Raw genomic sequence first — 13,354 nt, forward strand, 5'->3', positions numbered from 1 at the left:
TGGAGCGTCCAAGAATATTCTTGTGCTCTTTGATCCCATCGTGAGCTCTATTTCAGGCAGACTAATGGGAAGAAATCTGTTCTGAGGCCTGAGAACTGATCAGCATCAGCCGGGAGCTGAGCAGAGCCCTGGAGAGTCTGTCCTCCCCAGCGGCTCTGCCGCCAACCACTCTTGACACAGCATATCAGCTGTCACAGTGGGCCACGGCTGTGCTGTAAAACCTCCCTCAACCTGAATGTCGGGCAGGGGAGCCTCTAGTAGACCTGCATCCTCCGTTACATTGAGGCAGGCACCAGTGTCCACTGGGAGAGGGCGAGGTTCTCATGGGAAACGTTGTGGTGCTTTCTCTGCACTCAGCACAGCTTCTGGAAGGATGAGACGTGCAGGCAGCAAAAGAGTGCAAAGGACTGGAGTGGAGGGTTCAGAGGAAAGACTACCCAAGGGACTGGAAGCCAGTGTTCTGAGGCTATTTCTTAATACAGCCACCAAAGAGCCTTCTGTGCCATACTCGGAGGGGCCCTGGGGTTGCAGAGGCAAATGACACCATGCATATCCAGCACGAAGTGTCTGGGGCTCATTCACCACTTATTAAAAGAAACAAACCTTTTAATATTCACAACTGAATATTGAAAAGAAATGCAGGGCTTTGGCCCTCTATCTGCAGGGAAAAGCCTCTGGTGGCTTTGGAGCAAGCTGATTAACGGATGGAGAGTTTCTTACTGTCTCTCTGAGGAAAGACAGTCCTCAAGGATTTCCTGGGATTTTCTTTTGCACGTTGGTTGGTTCAGAAGAAGGGTGTGTAGTACAGTTGGGTATAATCCAGGTTTGTGAAATCCCGGAAAGTTTCAGACTCTGAGACTATTCCTAAACTATGAATAAGAAACAATGAACTGGCAGAAGCCTGCATATTAGGGTGCAGGGAGAGGACCATGCAGTAAGTTTTTGGTTAAGTTTCAAACTCATAAGACCATCCCCATTAGTGGCTGTGGCTCTATACATTTGCGATGGATCAGAGTGTAATTTTACACTTATTTATGTAGTTGTTTGCTTCGTATCTATTTCCTCTATTATCCTTAATGCTCTAGGTCTTTTTTAATATTTTATTCAGTATCTAACACAATACTTGACACACAGTAACTGCTCAGTAAATGCTGAGTTAAAGAATGAGTCCTAAAAATATCCCTCAGCATCCTTTTAGTAATTTCCATGCAGTACACACATGCTGTCAGAAGGTGGCGACAAATACCCACTGCCAGGGATTGAAGCCCATACATGGAAGGTAGCAAAGAATTACATAATGCAACAAATACGGTTGCTTCATAAATGTGGATTTAGGTTTATTTCCTCAGCTTGACAAAGAGAAACAGCAAGATGTAGCAGAAATGACCAGATCCACCTGTCACATTCTGCTAGGAACCTGGGACAAATGCCTGCAACTTTCAAGCTTGTCTCCTGGTCCACACAGAGTTTATGATGGCAGGTTTTGCTATAAGAACCGAATGAAGTAACACACATGAGAAGTATTAGAACTGAGCTCATTCCAGTGCTGTATGATAATCATGAAAGCGTTCCAACAAATGTTGACATAGATGACAATCTGTCCCTGACCTTTCTACCTTCTGTTTTGGATGTTCTTATTCTGGGAAGATGTGTACATTTCTTACTGCTCCTTTGCATAAACTTGCAGTAGGCTGACACAGTGGAAAGAGAATTAACTTAGGGGTTTGCTGGACCTTTCTGAGCCCATGTTTCCTTGTCCATGAAGTGGAGCTGAGGATTACTGCTTGACAAGGGTATTGTGAGAGCTTATGACAGAGCATAGATCATGCTACTCAATACAGAAGCCAGTTGCCACACATTGCTACCTAAATTGATATGTATGTTAAATAATATTAAAACATGCAGTTTGTTGGTTACACTAGTAACATTTCAAAGGTTTCTTCCCCCAATGCCCTCAATGCTCTGTCTTTTTACATTTAAAAAAAATTTGTTTTAATATTTATTTTTGAAAAAGAGAGAGAGAGAGCATGAACATGGGAGGCACAGAGAAGGAGACACAGAACCTGAAGCAGGCTCCAGGCTCTGAACTGTCAGCACAGAGCCCGATGCAGGGCTCAAACCCACGAGCTGTGAGAGAGCTGTGAGATCATGAGCTGAGCCGAAGTCAGATGCTCAACTGACTGAGCCACCCAGGTGCCCCAGTGTCTTTTTAAAATTTTATTCCCAGCACCTCACGGTGGTTGACCCATATGGCTAGTCGTTATCATTTTGGGCAGTGCAGTTGTTGAATATTGTTATCCTCACAAGAAGTTCTAGAGGACAGAGCTGGCTAGATTTTAATAAATGTCCAATGAGTGGTGGCTGTTTTCAGCAGCAGTGCTTGAACACCTCTAGTTGGCACTACAAGTGTTTCTTTCACTTGGTCATTCAACGAGATTGTATTTTGCACCTGTCACCTGCAGACCCATGGTATGTGCTATGGATACAACAAACAGGCTTTGCACTCTGGGGATTTACAGTTTAGTAACTGATATCAAATAAATAATCCCCTAATAAATAGGAATGACAGTGCTGAACCTCTGCCTAAAAACCCACTTCTCTGTTACCGAGGAAAAGTGAAAAAGAACCAAATCATCCCTTTGGGTTGTCTTGAGGATCCCAGGAGACAGTGAACGTGTCACCAGTTGCAACCCTGCAGTGCAGTTATTAGGCAGGGCAGCATCAGTTCTGGCACCTTGATTTTGGCTCAGATAAGATGTCAGTTTGTGAGTTGGAGCCCCGCTCCAGTGCAGAGTCTGCTTGGGATACTCTCTCTCCCTCTCTCTCTGCCCCTCCCCCTATCTCACTTTCTCTGTCTCTCAAAATAAATCAATTTTTAAAAAGAAATTGGTTCACTCTTTCATTCACTAAGTCATTGAGCACTGCTAGGCAGAGATTAGGCAAGGAACAAAACAGCAAAGCAGCCAAAGCTCTCTGCCCTCACGGAGTTCACATTTCTCACGGAGAAAGAAAGACATCAAATAATTAATTGAAATATGTTGTATGGTGGTCAGCTTTTTGGAGAAAAAATTGAGCAGCAAAGGGAGATAGGGAATTCTAGGAACAGAGCACTGACATTTGACTAGTGATGTCATGGTTTTCACTACTGTTCAGTTGTGGCAGGAAACTCTGCCTGCCCTCACAGGAGCGTGAAAGCATTTAGTTAACTCAGCACACCCATTTCACAGATGCAAGAGTGACATAAATGCAGGTACAAAGATGTGTGAGACCGCAGTGTCTGTGCTCGCTGGAATGGGCCCTTCTCAGGAGGCACTAAGCACCGCTACAGGCCCACAATACACATGTGGTGGCTGCCCTTCCGGGACTCCCACGCCAAGAGGGACACAGCAGGTGCAGACCAGGGTCTAAGACAGAGGGTTTGGGAAAACTCATCTAGAAATCAGTGAAGCACAAGCAGAGGGAGAGATTCAGTCCAGTCATGAAGTTTCCACAGAGGCAGGGCATTTGAGCAGGACATAAAGAAAAGGTGGGATTTCTCCATTTGGCCAGGATGAGATGGGATGCAGAGGAAGGCATATAAAATATGGAAGCAGGGGGCATGTGTGGTGGCACCTGGGAACACAGCCGGGGTGCAGAGGCAGAAAACAGAGGAATGAGAGAGACGTGCTTGCAGGTTGGGGCAATCATGAAGCGCACCAACAGCAAGGTTCCAAGTTCAGAATTCAACTCTGCAAATGCGAGCCTCTGGAGAGCAGAGCCCAAAGCAGGACACGCAGGATCGAAGGCACCTATTGGGTCAGATATGGAAGCCCTAGGTGTTTCTGTGAAGAGAAATGACACAATCAGAGCCACACTGTAGGAAGATCAGTGCTGCTCGGGTGTTCGACCTTGAGGAGACCAGTGGCAATTAGGGGACTATGGCCAGAATCTGATGGGAGGTGACAGGTCTCTGGTGGAGGTAGAAGGGAGAGAAGGGGATAAGCTATATTCAATCCTCCAAATGGAATGTCCACCAGAGAGGTGGCACGAGAAGACAAGCAGAGGAAGTCTTAACCCATCAGGACCTCCCTGAAGAGGAATCACTGAATGAGGAGAAGGTGTTCTCTGGGCCTGCTCTCCTCTGCAGTGGAAGAGTGGGCCCTGTGAGCTTCCCTGTGACCCAGCCCTGAAGACAGACAGCCCCTGCTATCAGACAGTGCCCACCTGTCTGGGCTCTGCTGGGTGTCCAAGTGGAGGGGTCCTGGTCTTTCTGCTCCCCCCCCCCACCAAGAAAGAAGACACAGTGGGTGCAGCTCTCCTTTGCAGCAGCTCCCCACAATCTGGTGGCCAGTACAATGGCAGCCCTCATTTCCAGGCATCCTGGGAGGGGAAGTCAACAGGAAAGGAGGATGTGTGGCCCAGAAGACTTATCTCAGGAACTTCCAGAAATCAGTCCAGGGGAATACGAATGCCATAGGACACAAACATGCTCCTCCTCCTTGTCATTCAGCAGGAAGAGAGCAGAAATGGTGACATTTTCCTGTGGGTATCATGCTACACGTGGTAGCTGGGTCCTGGTCCCACCATAGGCCAGCAACTTCTAGAGCTTTCTCAGAGCGCAACTGGGGCAAAGGACTGCCCCTGTGTTATGACAGGGACAGCTTAGTGTACAGACTGATCTTGAGGTCAGAGTCTCACCAGCAGGGCCGGAAGTAGTCAGGGACAGAGGGCCCTTTCTGCCCCCCACCTTCTACCAGTCTCCCACTAGTAAGCTTGGAGCCCCTAAGTGTCAGAGCAAAAGGGCTGTGGGCTGGCAAGGGGAAGCACTGGACCCGGGGAAGAGAGCTCCAGCGTCCCTGAAGAAATTGTCGCTGTCCGGTGAACCATTCTGGCCAGCCATCATCTTCCACCTGCCTGGGGGACTGGCCTGATCACCTCCACCCCCAAAGACACCTTGTCCAAACTGGAGCTGACAGTGCAATTCCCACCCTCAGGATGGAGTCTAGGGCTCTGCGGCCAGCAGCTGAAGCAGGCCCTGCTCCACCCCCAAACCCTGCTCTCCAAAGACAAACCTTCTCTCAGGCACCCTCAGGAGGGCAGGCTGACCTGAGGTGCCAGGCTTCACCAGTTTGGCCTCCAAGAGCCATACCACACAATTCCCAAAGTCACCGGAAGGACTCCGGTATCTGATTCAGTCAGTGGGGATCAACTGACCATCTGCAGCTGCTTCCCAGATGGTTTTCTTCTTTTAATGGAAATGCAAGATATACTCGATACAAAATTTGTGATCAAAAGTAGAAAAACTAAGCGTGTATGTATATAGACATAAAACAGACACTAAAAATTCATCAAAGACTGGTTATATTCAATCATCTAATACAGTTTGTGAAATTTCTCACAGCTAGAGTCATCTTCTTGCTAACAAATTGCTATGGACTAAGTATTTGTGTCCCTCCACAAATTCATGTGTTGAAACCTAATGCCCAAGGTGATGCTATAAGGAGGTGGGCCTTTGCAAGGAGCTTAGGTCATGAGGGTGGAGCCCTCATGAATGGGATTAGTGCCCTTATAAAAAAGACCCCACACAGTTCCCTTGTCTTTCCTCCCATGAGGACAAAGCAAGAAGTTGGCAGTGTGCAGCCAGAAGAGGGCCTTCACCAGAGACTGACCCTGATATTGGACTTTGTCTTCCAGAACTGTGGAAATAAATTTCTGTTTATAAGCCATCTAGTCTGTGACATTTTATTATAGCCACCTGAATGGACTAAGATACAAGTGAAATATATTTATTTAGTATATTTTATATATTTAGATACATAAAATATATGTCTATGTTATATAAATATTATTATATTCATACATTATATATAATTTTTAACCTCAAAGTTTTTTTATCTATTATATAAAGAGACTTGTAGATTATTCATGCCACTGAAAATTATTTCCACATCACCATATAATACAGTCGGTCAAGCAAACACATTGACTTTAAAAAATAAAACACATTGCAAGCAACAATATGCAAAAAATACTTACATTTCTCAGGTACTATCGTAGTCCAGAAGTGAATAGGAGTTCAAGACCCTGATCTCTTCCCAAAGAGATTGAAGAGTATGGCTTTGCTTTTCCTGTGATGATACATCCAGAGTTGAATCATTTCATCAAAAGAAAGAGCATTCCCCTGATTAGAAAAACTCAAAGAGCTCAGAACACGATAGGATGAATTTTCCAAAGAGAACAAACCGTCCAGATACGTGAGGGGTCCTGGGCACACGCTCAGTTCTTCTGAAGTGAACGCATTGGCTCTAAAAGTCAGTAAATAGGCCTTCTGCAAGGCGCATGTAACTTTTATAGCCCAATTGATTTTTTCCTCAACAATTTTCAGATCTAAATTAATTTTTAATATACTGACCTCAAGTTCTCAGCTATTTTTAGACAAAACTCTCAGATACCCCTTCACTTTAAAGTATGCTATAAGAAATGATAGTTAAAGCCTTTCACTTCCAGAAACCCACACAGATGTTGAAAAATACGCAGTGGTCTCAAGTCACTGCATATAGAAAGCCTGGTGGATGCACAGCACTAAGGAGAGTGGGAATCTGCTCACTCCGCTCTGCTCTTAGGCCATTTCACAGGTACCAGCTCTGCCCAAGACTCCTGACCACAAGGCAAACACATCAGCAAAGAGCAGAAAGGGGTGAAGAACACTCACGCACACGGCACATGTGATATAATAAGAAATACAGAATTGGTCTTCGTTCCCAGTTCCTGACACAAGAGCTTCTTCTAAGACCCTTGGAATCTCTGGAGTGAAAACAGTGCCTTTGTATGCTAATAACATGACTGCTGTCTGGGGCCCCTAGACAGCTTCAGGATGGGAGCTGGTCACCAGAAAGACCCAGGCATAATTAGAAGGTTGAAACTTGTAGTCCAGCCCTCACCCTACCTCTGGGGAAAGGAGAGGGGCTGGAGATGGAACTGAATCTTCATTGACCTGTGATTGAATGAACTGCGCCTATGTAATGAGGCTTCCATGAAAACCCTTAAACTACAGGTCTGAGAAGTTGGTGAACACGCTGAGGTGCTGGACAGGTGGCATGCCCGGAGAGGGTTCTGCACTCCCTCCTCGTGCCTTCGCCCCTTGCCCTATACATCTCTTCCCCCAGGGTGTTCCTGACTTGTGGCCTTTAAAATAAACTGGTAATAGTAAATAAAGTGCCTTCCTTAAGTCTGTGAGTTGTTCTAGCAAATTATTGAAGGAGGGCATTGTGGGATCCCCCTGAGTTTACATCAGGTCTATCAGAACTACAGGTGGCAGCAGGGGACATGCCACTGGCATCTGAAGTGGGCGCAGTCTTGTGGGACTGAACCCTGACTCACCTGTGGGGTCTGCACTGACTCCCCAGGGGTTAGTGTCAGAATTGAACTGAATTCAACTGGACGAGGTTAATGTCCAGAAAATTGGAGAATTGGCTGCTGGTAGGGAAAAACCAAAAACCAAACTAAACCAAAACAAAGCCCACACATTTGGTGTCAGAAGCATCATTAAGTCAACAAACAGTTCAGAGCACATGTGGCTTAAACTTACCTATTTAGAAATTGTCAAGGTCAAGTTCAAAAGTCAGCACCTGGCAGCCCATCCTTAGGTATCTACGATGCCTCTGATGGCATTGGGGGGTGGAGAGAAAACAGGCTGAGCCCGCGACAGAGGACAGGAGCCTTTCTGTCTTAACTCTCCGTCTTGAAACCAACCACACAGTCTTTTTTTATATATATGTAACATTTTATTTATTTTTGAGAGAGAGAGACAGAGTGTGAGCAGGGGAGGGGCAGAGAGAGAGAGACACACACAGAATCCGAAGCAGGCTCCAGGAGGCTCTGAGCTGTCAGTTGAGAGCCCAATGCGGGGGCTTGAACCCACGAACTGCGAGATCATGATCTAAGCCAAAGTTGGATGCTCAACTGAGCCACCCAGGCGCCCCTCTTGAAAGTAACCATGCGCTCGTTAGCATTAGGAATGTCTTGTTCCTTCTTCCGTTGTAGTCCTTTTCTGATAACATGACCTTCATTTTCAGTTCCCCCCTTAACTGCAAAATACCAGAGCCTGGGGGCAGTGAGGTGCTGATCTCTGCTTTCCCAGTACCAAAGACAGGGCTGGGCCAGAAAAAGGCCTCAGTGGATTTTGATGGATCATGAAAAACGAAGGATAGGAGACATAATGTGTGTAGGGAATGAGGGAGCAAAGGATAAAGTTGTCCTCCATAGCCTCAGAAAGATAAGTTGGTTGCTTAAAAAAGAAGTGGTTGGGGCACCTGGGTGGCTCAGTCGGTTGAGCGTCCGACTTCGGCTCAGGTCATGATCTCACGGTCCATGAGTTCGAGCCCCGCATCGGGCTCTGTGCTGACAGCGCGGAGCCTGGAGCCTGCTTCGGATTCTGTGTCTCCCTCTCTCTCTGACCCTCCCCCGTTCATGCTCTGTCTCTCTGTCTCAAAAAATAAATAAACATTAAAAAAAAATAAAAAATAAAGAAGAAGTGGTTGTCAAATCTTTATTTTCTGAGATTAATGAAAGAATTGTTGTTTTAAGTCACTCTGATTTGGGGTGATTTAAAAAAAATTTTTAATGTTTATTTATTTTGAGAGAGAGAGAGCAAGTGGGGTTGGAGCAGACAGCAAAGGAGAGAGAGAATTCCAAGCAGGCTCCACACTGTCAGCGCAGAGCCTGATGCAGGGCTTGATCTCACACACTATGAGATCATGACCTGAACTGATATTGAGAGTTAGGTGCTTAACCGACTGAGCCACACAGGTGCCCCTTGGGTGATTTTTTGCACACAATAGTAAGCAGAACAGATCTCAGTGTCCGGAAGTTAGTGCTATTGAAATACAAGCCCCAGTCAGCTCTGCATCTTATATGGAAAGACCTATTTTATTTCTGGAGGGAAATGTTCCACCTTTGGGATTTGCGGGCAGCAGACCCAAGGGCAGGGTGCATAGTGAGAAACTCCCAAAGGGAGACAGCCCCAGGTGGGCACGAAGCAGGCCATCTGCATGGAGGCTGGCCAGACTGTTCCAGTCACAAGTGGCAAAACGTAGGAAGGAGCAGGGAGACCAGTGACATCCTCAGAAATCTGCTTTCATGTTTGTATTCGCTGGATTTGCTCACCCAGAAACATGTATATACCCTTTCTGCCTTAAAACAGCACATGGTTTGTTTTTGCATTTGATTTGGGGTTGGTTTGTTTTCCACCCTCCACCTAGAGAATGTCCTTCAGCTTTGCTGGGACAGAGGGTCAAGCGACAGAACTGCCTGCTGTTTGTGACTGGCCTAGACTCGTATCAGTGGGGCCGACACCCCTGCCTCACTGCCCATGGTCTTACCTCCTCTGGGGTCTGCCCTTCCTTTCCTTCCTGGGTCCATTCTTTGTCTCCCTACGGCACTCTTGCCAACTGTTGGCTCTGAAAAGAAACCTCTTTATATCTTGCAAAAATAAACCCAGTCATGTTCTATTTTTAATGGGTTTTAAATGTCTGTTCTACAAAAGAAAAGTCCCTGTAAAAAGAAGTGAAACCCTGGAGCCTCATCGAGGGAGTGTGGATAGGAAGCCGGGCAGGGGGGCAGGAAAAACCAGGTCTGGGCAACCTTGCTCTGGCCCCACGAGGCAGTGAACCTGGACATCCACAGGGAGAAAGGGGGAGTTCATGGAGCACCACCCCGTGTGGGGAGAGGAGTCTGCTACCTGCCTCGGTCCTCGTACTTGTGGGAGGGCGGCCAGGGAAGCCACGGATGAGGGACGCTAGCTGCGGGCTTGAGGGCCTGGCCACCACAAAGGCATGTCCCCAGCCTCACCCACAAGAAACAGCCAGGCGTCTGAGTGAGGACGCACTGATGGACGCCTGCCCTTGGCCTTGAGCGCTGGCCCAGGCAGGAGGCCCGCCGGTCACACCCCCTCCCACGACAGCCCACGAGAGCGCCCGGTGCAGCCCGCGGTCTAGGCTTTCCTGGGCCGCGCCCCGGCCTGAGGTTTCGGGCCCTCCCGGCACCTGAACCTGTGCCTTCTGCTTGCAGTTCTTCCCTTACGGAGACGCCTCCAAGTTTGCCCAGCACGCCTTCCGAACCTTTGACAAGAACGGGGACGGCACCATCGACTTCCGAGAGTTCATCTGCGCCCTGTCCATCACCTCGAGGGGCAGCTTCGAGCAGAAACTGAACTGGGCCTTCAACATGTACGACCTGGACGGCGACGGCAAGATCACGCGGGTGGAGATGCTGGAGATCATCGAGGTGAGGCGGAGGCCCTCGAGGGGCGGGGCCGGGGCCTTCGGGTGGGGGGTGAGGGCGAGGGCGAGGGCGGGGTCGGGCTTTCGGGGGACCTGGGCGGGGCTGGGCAGGGCGCGTGAGGCGGGGCACCCGGGGCCTCCAAAGGGAACCCTATGGAGGCGGGGCGGGCCCGCGGGCCGGGGCTGGCCTTCCGGACGAGGGCAGGGCAGGGCGAGGACTCGGGGTGGACTTGGCCGGAGCGGGACTTCAGGATGGTGGGCGGCTAGGCTCCCTGGCTGGCCGACGGGCAAGTAAGGCAGAGACCCCCGGAGGAAGCTTCCTGGGGCGTAGGCTGTGGCAGCTGCTTTTCTTCCCTGCCAGGAGCCCTGCTGGTTGCATGCCAGGCCTTCAATTCTCTCGACCCCTGTCCCCCTGCGTCAGCCTCAGCGCAGCGCTGGGAAAAGTCACAGATCCAAGCCGCTGGGCCCAGATTCAGTTATGCCCTTGGCTTAGCTCTGCTCTGCTGGATGTCCCCTTCTTCCTCAAACCAGCTTTCCCTCTGGTGGATGTAAGATGCTGCCCGTGGCTCTAACTGGCATTTTTTTTTTTTTTCTAACTGACATTTTTAAAAACTTTGAGTTATTATTTACAAACCATAAATTCACCCATTATAACTGTACAATTTACCAAAGTAAGCCTCCATCGCCATAATCTAATTTTAGAACATTTTAATTCCCCCAGTAAGACCCCTCATGCCACCTGCCTGTTCCTATTCCAGACTCAGAAAACTCCACTCTTCTTTTTCTCTGTGGATTTGGGTTTCTGGCCTTTCATATAAATATAACCATACAATATAAATATCTATAGCCTTTATGAATGACTTCCTTTTTTGTTTAATCTATGTTGTAAGACTTATCAGTATTTCAGTCTTTTATATTACTAAAATAGTATTCAATTGTACAGATACATCATATTGTTTGAGCATTTGTGTCGTTTCTACTTGGCTATTATTAATAATGCTATGAACATCCACCTGCAAGTCTTTTTTTTTTTTTAGTTTTTTTTTTTTAACATTTATTCATTTTTGAGAGAGACAGAGTATGAGCAGGGAAGGGGCAGAGAGAGAGGGAGACACAGAATCCGAAGCAGGTTCCAGGCTCCAAGCTGTCAGCACAGAGCCCGACGTGGGGCTCGAACTCACAAACTGTGAGATCATGACCGGAGCCGAAGTTGGACACTCAACTGACTGAGCCACCCAGGCGCCCCCACCTGCAAGTCTTTGTGTGGAAGGGCATTTATTTTTTTCAGGCAGTTTCCTAAAAAAGTTGTTTCTATTTAGGAAATTCTCACGTTGAGAAATAATTGTGTACAGTTAATTGAACTGGACAGTTGGAAGTCCTTATGAACAGAGTCCTTGATCCACAGATCTCCCTAAAGTGTCGTCTTTCTGGACTAAATTTTACTGGCTTGCCTTGCTCAGTTATCTTAGTAGATTATAAATTCCTTCTTGGTTGGGACCACATTTTCTGTTTTCTTAAATCTTCAAGGGCTGGTGCTCACCTGCACCTCAATCCCAGAATGTTTAAAACAGAGCTCAGCGCTCTCCTCCTGAATAAAGATTCCTCATCCATTATTCTTGTGCTTACCACGGAGCCACTCTTTCTACTCACTTCCTCCAGCCAGAAACCTGGGAGTCAGACAAGACACACATATCTGATTATATCTCTGTCTTATTTAAAACGATTTAAGGAGTCCTTTGAAGTAAATTTAAATTCTTTATCATGTCCTAGGAGAACTTTACGCTCTGTTTCTGGTTTTCCCAAGGCTATCTATAAGATGGTAGGCACTGTGATCATGATGAAAATGAATGAGGACGGCCTCACGCCTGAGCAGCGAGTAGACAAGATTTTCAGCAAGATGGATAAGAACAAAGATGACCAGATTACACTGGATGAATTCAAAGAAGCTGCAAAGAGCGACCCTTCCATTGTATTACTTCTGCAGTGCGACATTCAGAAATGAGCTGAGGTCAATGCTATGGACTGCACAAAAGTCTCAATGTTCCATTCAGTCTGCAGCTACACACACACACACACACACACACACACACACACTTACACAAATATTGCTTGGACTACCTATCAATGGACTTGCTTCTTGTGTTTGAAACACTTGTGTGCATGAGAATGTCATTTGCTAATGAATTTTAAAAGCATATATTATAAAACAAACAACCTGCCACGATGTGATACGTGTAACATCATTTCATAAAAACCCTCCTCCCCTAAAGCCTGGGCAGAAATGTGCTGCAAAGAGTTCTATGGTTTCTTGTTCATGTTTTGCCAATGCTCGTGTCTCCTTGATTACATGTTAGTAGCACTGAGACCCCCACGGTAATGTAACTTTAATATAAGCTGTGTCACCATTCTCCTGTAAAATAGTACCGACAGACATGTGGAGGGGCCTTGGCTCCTCTGTGTGGTCCATACTCGAGATCTTGTATTATCAGTGGAGATAAATGTGCTACATTTGCATGCCTTTTAGGTTTGCCTTAATTCTTACCTCATTTGCATCCTATCAATCTGGAAAGAGCTATGTTGGAATTAATGCAGTATAAAACTTAAAAATCCTGCTAAATGACTCGTTAAGTATATCTATCTATATATACATATACACAAAGATATTATTTATTGAAAGTAAAAAAAAACCAAACAAACCTGGAAGTGTATTGATTTCTGCTTGAATTTTCAAAGGCATCCAAAGAGGTGGCAACAGATGTCCCAAATAAATTTATAACATTTGACTTTTTCCCTCAATTCTTACTTCGTAATTTTAAATTTGATGTTCATAATCATCAAGGGTCAGGTAGCAACAACTTACCAAATCGACCCTCTTAAACACACAACTTCGGAATTCAGAGAATTAATGACACCAAATGACAGCAACTTTCCAACTCTTCATCCTGGCCCTCAAAAGCAGGGCAAAAAACATGCTATGTAAAGTTGAAATGAAACATAAAGCTTGTTTGTTCTCAACAAATGCTCACTGTGTGAAAATAAGCTTCATCTCAACATGACTGGGTGCTGAGGACACATCATCTCTTCTCTTTTTAATT

The 13,354-nt window shown here is 46.6% G+C and overlaps 1 protein-coding gene across 1 annotated transcript in view; it reads left to right on the top strand.

Moving 5' to 3' along the window:
- The window catches only part of VSNL1 (visinin like 1), a 97,462-nt gene extending 84,420 nt beyond the window's left edge, over positions 1–13,042 (top strand). Inside the window, exons 3-4 of the mRNA XM_060649093.3 lie at positions 10,048–10,263; positions 12,064–13,042. Of these exons, the coding sequence (XP_060505076.1) occupies positions 10,048–10,263; positions 12,064–12,261 (414 nt within the window). The 3' untranslated portion in view covers positions 12,262–13,042. The remainder of the gene's footprint in view (positions 1–10,047; positions 10,264–12,063) is intronic.
- The last annotated feature ends 312 nt before the right edge of the window (positions 13,043–13,354 follow it).

Source organism: Panthera onca, chromosome A3, assembly GCF_046562875.1.
Source record: "Panthera onca isolate mPanOnc1 chromosome A3, mPanOnc1 haplotype 2, whole genome shotgun sequence".
Taxonomy (NCBI): Eukaryota; Metazoa; Chordata; class Mammalia; order Carnivora; family Felidae; genus Panthera; species Panthera onca.